Source organism: Mandrillus leucophaeus, unplaced genomic scaffold (genome assembly GCF_000951045.1).
Source record: "Mandrillus leucophaeus isolate KB7577 unplaced genomic scaffold, Mleu.le_1.0 Scaffold186, whole genome shotgun sequence".
Lineage (NCBI taxonomy): Eukaryota > Metazoa > Chordata > Mammalia > Primates > Cercopithecidae > Mandrillus > Mandrillus leucophaeus.
In genome coordinates, this window is record NW_012101876.1 from 3,934,099 (window position 1) to 3,942,464 (window position 8,366).

Genomic DNA, 8,366 nt, shown 5'->3' on the forward strand with positions numbered 1-8,366 from the left:
TATATATTTAATTTTTTTAAAAAAATATAGTCAATTTGGAATTGTTTCTTTTTACTTGGGCTTTTGTATTTGAGAATTCATAATAAGGCAAGATGCGCACACCGAGTTGTCCTTCACCTTGTTCTGATTAAATTGTTTAATTGAAGGTTTCTGTTTGGGTAGAAGAGGAGAAGGAGTGTATTAGTCCCAAATCAAAACCTTTAAATTTTAGCATTGAGGTTTTCATTTTAAAAAATATTAACATAGCCTCAGCCCCTATCCCTCCTCCTCAAGGACTGCAAAGCAAATGTAATGTTATGAAGACTTTTGAGCATTGTTGATGCTTGTCTTACAGAATTCCTGGCTCAGCTCTTTATGGACACAGGTTATGAAGAAGTGGTAAACGAGTATGTGTTTCGAGAGACGGTGAATAAAAAAGAAGGCCTGTGTGTGCCGAGAGTTTTCCTTCAGAGCAAATTTCTAAAGCCTCTTAAGAACCCATCTCCTGTGATCCTGGGCCTGGATCATAAGTCCTGACCTTTCATGAGATTGGCATTCATACCTCCCCTTGAAGAGGATAATTTAAAATCACTCTTTTGCCTGGGCGTGGTGGCTCATGCCTGTAATCCCAGCACTTCAGGAGGCCAAGGTTGGGGGATCACCTAAGGTCAGGAGTTCGAGACCAGCCTGACCAACATAGTGAAACCCCGTCTCTACTAAAAATACAAAAAAATTAGCTGGGCATGGTGGCGGGTGCCTGTAATCCCAGCTACTCAGGAGGCTGAGGCAGGAGAATCACTTGAACCTAAGAGGCGGAAGTTTGCAGTGAGCCGAGATCATGCCATCGCACTCCATGGGCAACAAGAGTGAGACCATGTTTCATAAATAAATAAAATCACTCTTTTTACTTTATATATTTTTTGAGGCAGGATCTTGTGGTACGCAGGTTGGAGTGCAGTGGTGTGATCACAGCTGATTGTAGCCTCCACGCCCCTGGGCTTAAGCAATCTTCCTGCCTCAGCCTCCTGAGTAGCTAGGACTACAGATGTGAGCCATCATGCCTGGCCCTTAATTTTTTTTGATGGGCATATAGAGTAGTACCTCTTTATCATGGTTTCATTTGCCACAATTTCAATTACCTGTTTTCAACTGCAGTCAGTTACTTTTCTTAAGATATTTTGAAAATATGTCTTAAGATATATTTTCAACTGTTTTCAACTGCAATCAGTTACTTTTGTTAAGATATTTTGAAAATATCTTAAGAAATAAGATATTTTTATTTGGGAGGCCGAGGCCAGCAGATCCCTTGAGACCAGGAGTTCAAGACCAGTGTGGGCAACATGGTGAAACCCTGTCTCTACAGAAATACAAAAATTAGCCAGGTGTGGTGGCATGTGCCTGTAGTCCCAGCTGGGGTGGGAGGTTGGCTTGAGCCTGGAAGGCGGAGGTTGCAGTAAGTTGAGATCACGCTACTGCAACTCCAGCCCGGGCGACAGAGCAAAAGTCTGTCTCAAAAAAAAAAAAAAATTGGAAAGACAGATCACATTCACATAACTTTTATTACAGTATATTGTTAAAATTGTTCTTTTTTTTTAGGGTTTGGTACCATCTTAGTTTCAGGCAACCACTGGGGGTCTTGAAACATACCACCCGCAGAAAAGGGGGGGACTACTATGTACTTTTTGTGTTAAAAAATAGAAAGTGTATGTGTGTGAGAGACATGTAAATAAAACTTCAAGGCCTGAAAAGTAGTGAAAGTTTTATAGAATAACATAGTTTAGCCATATTGTTCACTGTAAAATTCCGCAAAGAAAAGCCTAAGGACCCTGTAGCACGTAAAGAGATTCTTGTCATTACTCATGTGACTGTAGTGTTCCTCCAGGCAACATGTCAGACAACCATGGAGTAAAAATGAGGCCAAGTAGACTAAAATAAGACCCTCATATGTATTTCTAGCCTAAAGGATTGTTCTGTTTTCTTTTTCCAGTGTCATATTTGCCCGTTGGTCTCCCCTTTAGTTCATTTACGTATTTCTTCAAAACCAGTGTTCCACAAATACCACTTTTGCTCTATCTGTGCTCAGTAACCCTCCATGGCTCCCTACCTGATTATTGAGACCCTTTATCTCTGGGCCAGTTCCTTGTCACACTGTTTGCCCTGGGAGAGAGAGGGAATGGTCATCACCTGTCCTCCCCTCTGCCCCGTTTGTCCAGTGCTGTTTCTCTGAGAAGATGGCTGGTGTCTAGAGTTAGAATTTCAGAGTTGAGAGGGTCTTTAGAATGGACGTTCCAACTCCCTACTGGGAAATGAGGAAGCAGTAGCAAGGGGTAAATGATGAGTTCGAAATCACATAGCTAGTGTTGTGGAATATGGGGAAATCCCTAAATTGGTCTGCTGACCTGTTTCCCAATCATTGCCTTTTAATGACGTTTCCTTTATGAAGTAAAATCCAGGTGATTTTGTTCTGCTCCCAAGAGTTAAGCCTGTAAGCCTTTCTGCTCGCCTTTCTGCAGAATGTGAGAACACTGTCTTGAGTATGTGACTGGGCTGCACATGCAGCAGGCCTGGGCCCTTCAACTCCAACCACATCTGGAGGAGGGGTCCCAGTGTGAAGGGGTTGGATGATAGTCATAGTGGTTCCATACAATCAGAATAAATCCTCCTGGCTCCTGAAGAGAAGAGGGGCAGGCAGCAGGGCTCAATCTGTGCTTGCTGGGTGTTGTGATTCTGCCATCTGTTCTCAACTTCTTGGGAGGGGCTGATGGAACTTGTAAAGAAGGTAGACCTATAGGGGTCCTCATGGGCCTTCTCCCAGTGAGAGTCCAGCCCTGTCCAGAAGCAGCCTCAGGCTCCCCACTTTCAGTCCAGTGCTCTCTCCCAAAGCCCCCTCCACCAAATGAATCCCACAGCCAGCTACAGCCCCAGACGCTGCCCACTGCCCCCTCAGGGAAATCCTTTCAGTTGTGTCCCTACTAGGTCTGACCAATGTTTCTTGGATTTTAGTGGCTAAGCTGGATAAAGACAGGCCATTTAAAGTAGAAAAGTGAGAGCCTGGGTGATGTAGCAAGACCCCATCTCTATGCAAAAATAAGAAAATTAGCCGGGTGAGGTGGTATATGCCTGTAGTCCCAGCTACTTGGGAGACTGAGGTTGAAGGATTGCATGAGCGCAGGAGTTGGAGGCTGCAGCAATCGAGTGAGCCATTGTCATGCCACTGCATACTACAGCCTGGGTGCAGAGCGAGACCCCGTGTCCAACTGGGGGGGAAAAAAAAAAAGCAAGGAGCTGTGTAGTGTAGTAGGATAAGCCTGTGCTTTTGTTATCAGAAGTCATTTGGAATTTTGGCCTCATTCCTTAACCTGTTTGAACCTCCCATTCTTCATTTTTATGATGGGGATAACTACTAACTTAAAAGTATTCAGAGGATTAAAGGAAGTACATATATATGACACATAAGTATTTCCCTCAGTCTTCATTTTTTGAACATAGAAGTTTAACATGCATACAGAAAAGTGCACAAATCATAAGTATTTAGCTCACTGACATCACAGTGATGTATGACACATCCAGCATGACTGGCACCCCAGAACCCACCCCACCCCTGTGTCTCATTCTAGTCACTGTCCCCGCAAGGTATTCTCTATTCTGAAGTCTAACACCAGGGAGTAGTTTGAGTAGTTTTTCTTCTATTTTAAAAATTCTCCCCAAAAGAGTTTGAGGACAACTTACAAAAATACAAAAATTACACGATTTTAAGTAGGGAAATTGGGCTAACAGAAAAAAAAAGTTGAGGCCAGGAAAATAACCTTATCCACACAAACTGCATTACAACAGGTCTTTTACACTTAAGGATAAATAACAGATTTTGCTTCCTAGTGGTCAGCGTAAAGAAGGAAACAAGATCAAGTTCAGACTCCATGCAATAAACCTGAGGCAGCTACTCCTAATCTGGAGATCTAAGGAAACTTTCCCTCTAGTTCCCATAAATAGGACACAACAGCAAACTTAACAGCATTACCAGTAATAAAAATAAGTATCTAAGCATTGTTTCTGATAATATAGCTTAACATAGATATAACCCCCAAGGGACTATCAAATAAGTAGATGAAGAGGACTGAAAGGAGATGGTCTAGGTGGGTTTTAGAATCCCTAGAAGACTAACAGGCTGTTGGTCCTTCTGTCAGTTTTCCATCAATAGTATTCTCAGTGGAGGGTTTGTTGTGAATCTAGGAACCAGGAGGTCTAGGTTATTGTCCCTTAGAAGGGTAGCTATTGGGCAGACTGGCCAAGAGACAAGAATGACTTCAGAGAAAGCAAAACAGGTTGATGAAGGCCTCTTTGCCAGTGGTTGGCTGGGCGTATACCTGTGAATGGGGCCAGCAGTTTTCTCCAAACACAACTTGGAGTTGTGTCTGCCCACAGGAGTCATTAGGGCCCCAAATTCTAATTCCATAATCTAATTCCATGTATGTATATATATACATATATATATTAGATTACGTATATATATGTATATATACGTATATATATAACTAAGATTTATTTTTTCATGGGTGGGCCGGGGTTGGAAGTGGGCCAGGCAGCTGCCAACTTTAAGATATATTGATTGTAAAATGTACTTCTTATTAAATTAATGAGGTGACCCAGTCCATCAGTATTTTAACTATGAGTCAGTAGATTGGTTCATAAGCATTTTAAAGGCCAAACATAAAAATGGCTTCAGTCTCACTGCCTCTAGGTCCTTGTGTTCATTCTCCCTGGCCACATTTCCATCAGTGCACCCTAAATTAAGACAACAGAGGATCAGGTTCTCCCACAGTTTGGGTGCTTAGGGACCAGGAAAGCAAGACCATGGTTGGTTTAGTAGCAAGCTCTGTGGAATCATATAGACTACAAAGAGTCAACCAATATTGCCTTGTCTTCACAGCCGGAAAACAGCCCCAGAAACGTAATGAGTACTGGCTAACAGTAGTATAAAAAATAGTATAAATACTATATTATATTAAAATATCCTATATAGTACTATATGTTTCTTTTGAACTTTTCACATATATTAATACATGTAGTATAGTGATTATATATATATATACACACACACACACACACACACGCCATACAGTAGTGCTAATACAATCTTATTACAGGATTTGGAATATGAATAATGGGAATATGAATAAATGGGTTCAAGTGCAGGACTTGCCCAGTGCAAACTACCAACTTCTTTGAACTTCAGACTTCACATGTCTAAGACTGAGATCTTAGTACCTAGTACCTGGCAGGGCTACTGCCAGGATTAAGTGAGATCATTCAGATGGGAACGCTTGGTTTACAATAAAGTACCAGTCAAGTGCTAGTTATTTCTATTATTTCGTATTTCTCCAGAAAGTATATTGTTACATCAAAATGGTAGAGCAGCTCACGAGCCAACTCTTTTTCAAGAAGGTTTAATCTTGAGGTCCTTGCAAGGGCTCAGGATTTGAATGTTGTACCACAAGGTGGTGCTAGACACTAGATGTTTTTATTGGCCTTCTACTCCCATCTTAATTAGTTACATAGTGTTCGTTTTTTATTGTTATTGAAGAGCATGGGAAATATTTATTACAAACGTGTTTTCTAGATCAATTTATAAGCTCATAAGATCAATCCCATCTTAGTTATATAGTGTCCATTTTTTAATTGTCATTGAAGAGCATAGAAAATATTTATTACAAATGTGTTTTCTAGATCAACTCGTGAGCTCATAAGATCAGTTTTGGCCTCACTGGAGATTAGAAAGCAAGGGTGCTTTTACCCAATGTTCAGTCTGCTTTGCCTACTGAAGGTATTTGCTTTCAGTTAAATCTGGGAAGCATTTTAAGGTAATGTGTGTGATGGGCTCAAAAGGTGTCTACAAGGTCCCCGGGATGCTGGGGAGCATGAATATGGGCTGGACACCAATCAAGGGTCCTAATTTTTTTTTCCTATGAGTAAATACCCCTTTGTACTTTCCTATCCCCAAATGGTTTTGTGGAATTGCTTTTTAATGTTGTTTGGAATTAAGGCCAAAGCAGAGAAGAGACTGCAGTACAGATAATTGTCTGCCTCACGCAGATATTATTTATAGCTATCTTTGATAGCATTTGATTCCCTATTTCACAGTTGTCAACCGAGGAAGGGAAAATTGTGAAATGAGTAAACCAAGAGTATTTTGCAGAGCCATGTTCTCTACTGGGGAGCAGACATTTCTCACAAATTTAAGTAAGTTCTGCTACTGAAACCAAATGTTTTATTAAAAAAAAATTAGTAGGGCACAGTAGCACATGCCTGTAGTCCCAGCTACTTGGGAGGCTGAGGCAGGAGAATCACTTGAGGCCAGATGTTCAAGACTATAGTGTACTGTGATCTCACCTGGGAATAAACCAGCCACTGCACTCCAGCCTGAGAACATAACAGAACCCTGTCTTTAAAATAAATAAATAAATAAACATTGTAAAATAAGGACAGGGCAAGGTGGCTTATGCCTTTAATCCCAGCACTTTGGGAGGCGAGGCAGGCGGATCACCTGAAGTCAGGAGTTCGAGACCAGCCTGGCCAACATGGTGAAGCCCTGTCTCTACTTAAAAAAAATAGTAATAATAAAATAAAGTAAAATAAATTAGCTGAGCATGATGGTGCGCGTCTGAAATCTGAGGCAGGTGAATTGCTTGAACCTGGGAGGCGGAGGTTGCAGTGAGCCGAGATCGCATCACTGTACTCCAGCCTAGGTGAAGAGCAAAACTCCGTCTCAAATAAGTAAAATAAATTAGAAGTTTTTCACTTTTCCTTCCTGTCCTTCTCAAATGTGTGGCATTTCATTAAATTGTGTTCAATGGGTACCAACTGGGTGCAGGGCACTCTGGGGTCACTGTGGCTGGAGTGCAGGGTAGGGGTGAGGGGATAGTGTGGGTATCAGAGGCATTTGAACCACAGCAACTCCATTTTGAATAGGGACTGAGTAGAATGAGGCTGAGACCTGCTGGGCCACATTCCCAGGAGGTTAAGGCATTCTTAGTCACAGGATGAGATGGGAGGTCAGCATAAGATATAGGTCATAAAGGCCATGCTTATAAAGCAAGTTGTAATAAATAAGCCAACCAAATCCCAGCAAAACCAAGATGGCGATGAGAGTGACCTCTGGTCATCCTCACTGCTACAATCCCACTAGCCTCATCACAGTTTACAAATGCCATGGCAATGTCAGGAAGTTGCCCTTTATGATCTAAAAAGGGGAGGCATGAATAATCCACCCCTTGTTTAGCATGTAATCAAGAAATAACCATAAAAATGGGCAACCAGCAGCTCTTCGGGCTGCTCTGTCTGTGGAGTAACTGTTCTTTATTCATTTACTTTCCTAGTAAACTTGCTTTCACTTGATGGACTCTGAATTATTTATTATGCTAGATCCAAGAACCCTCTCTTGGGATCTGGATTGGGACCCCTTCCTAGTAACACGCGCCTGTGCTGGAAGGTAGGGAAACAGCTCCAGTCGTATGTTCACTCAGCCAGAGTAAGATAAACTAGGAAAACAAATACAAACACTCAGAAAACCAGCAGAAGAAAAAAGAGGAAGAAACGCTGTGGAAAACGTGAGTGCCATACTGTCACTGTCATTTGGAAAGAATATTTCCACATTTTCACAATGGAGGCGTTATAGTCTGTGGTCTGGGGCATGGCCATGGAGAAGAGAACATGACACGTAGCTCCTCGGAGCATGTTGCCAAACATGTCTACATCTATAAGAAAAATATTAGGACTGGCAAAATGAGACAACTCCTGAAAGAAAGAAACTGCTGACAAAATGGGCAAAATGGTCAGTCCTAATTAGAAATAATTATAAATTAAAGGAGACCCGGCACGGTGGTTCATACTTATAATCCCAGCACTTTGGGAGGCTGAAGACAAGATCACTTGAGACCACGAGTTGAGAGACCAGCATGGGATACATAATGAGACCCCTACAAAAAAATTTTAAAAGCCAGTCATGGTGGCATGTTCCTGAAGTCCTGAAACCACCTTTGCAAAATATAACAGTGAGAAAATTACAACAGTGAAATAAATCTGACCTAACGGACTATATCTTGCTTCTGACCTCCAAGCTGCCCTTGTTCATTCCTGGGTGTTGGCTAAACTAACTTTGGGAGGAACTTAGTTTATAGTTTAACTTTGAAATGAAGATGATAACAGCTCTTTCCTGAAACAAATCCCCTTCTTGCCTGGTGACCAGAGTGTCTTTTTAGGATGAACAAATTAGCCACAAGATTCGTAATTTCCCAATTACTCCTACAGTAACATCACTATTGTAGAACCTTTTAATTGCCCTTTTAAGGAGTCTTTTCAGGTTTTTGCTTTTTTTTTTTTTTTTTTTTTTT

The 8,366-nt window shown here is 41.5% G+C and overlaps 1 protein-coding gene across 1 annotated transcript in view; it reads left to right on the forward strand.

The window, feature by feature from the left end:
• METTL6 (methyltransferase like 6) overlaps window positions 1-1,957 on the forward strand; it is a 29,433-nt gene extending 27,476 nt beyond the window's left edge. Inside the window, exons 6-7 of the mRNA XM_011977957.1 lie at window positions 335-1,167; window positions 1,250-1,957. Of these exons, the coding sequence (XP_011833347.1) occupies window positions 335-516 (182 nt within the window). The 3' untranslated portion in view covers window positions 517-1,167; window positions 1,250-1,957. The remainder of the gene's footprint in view (window positions 1-334; window positions 1,168-1,249) is intronic.
• The last annotated feature ends 6,409 nt before the right edge of the window (window positions 1,958-8,366 follow it).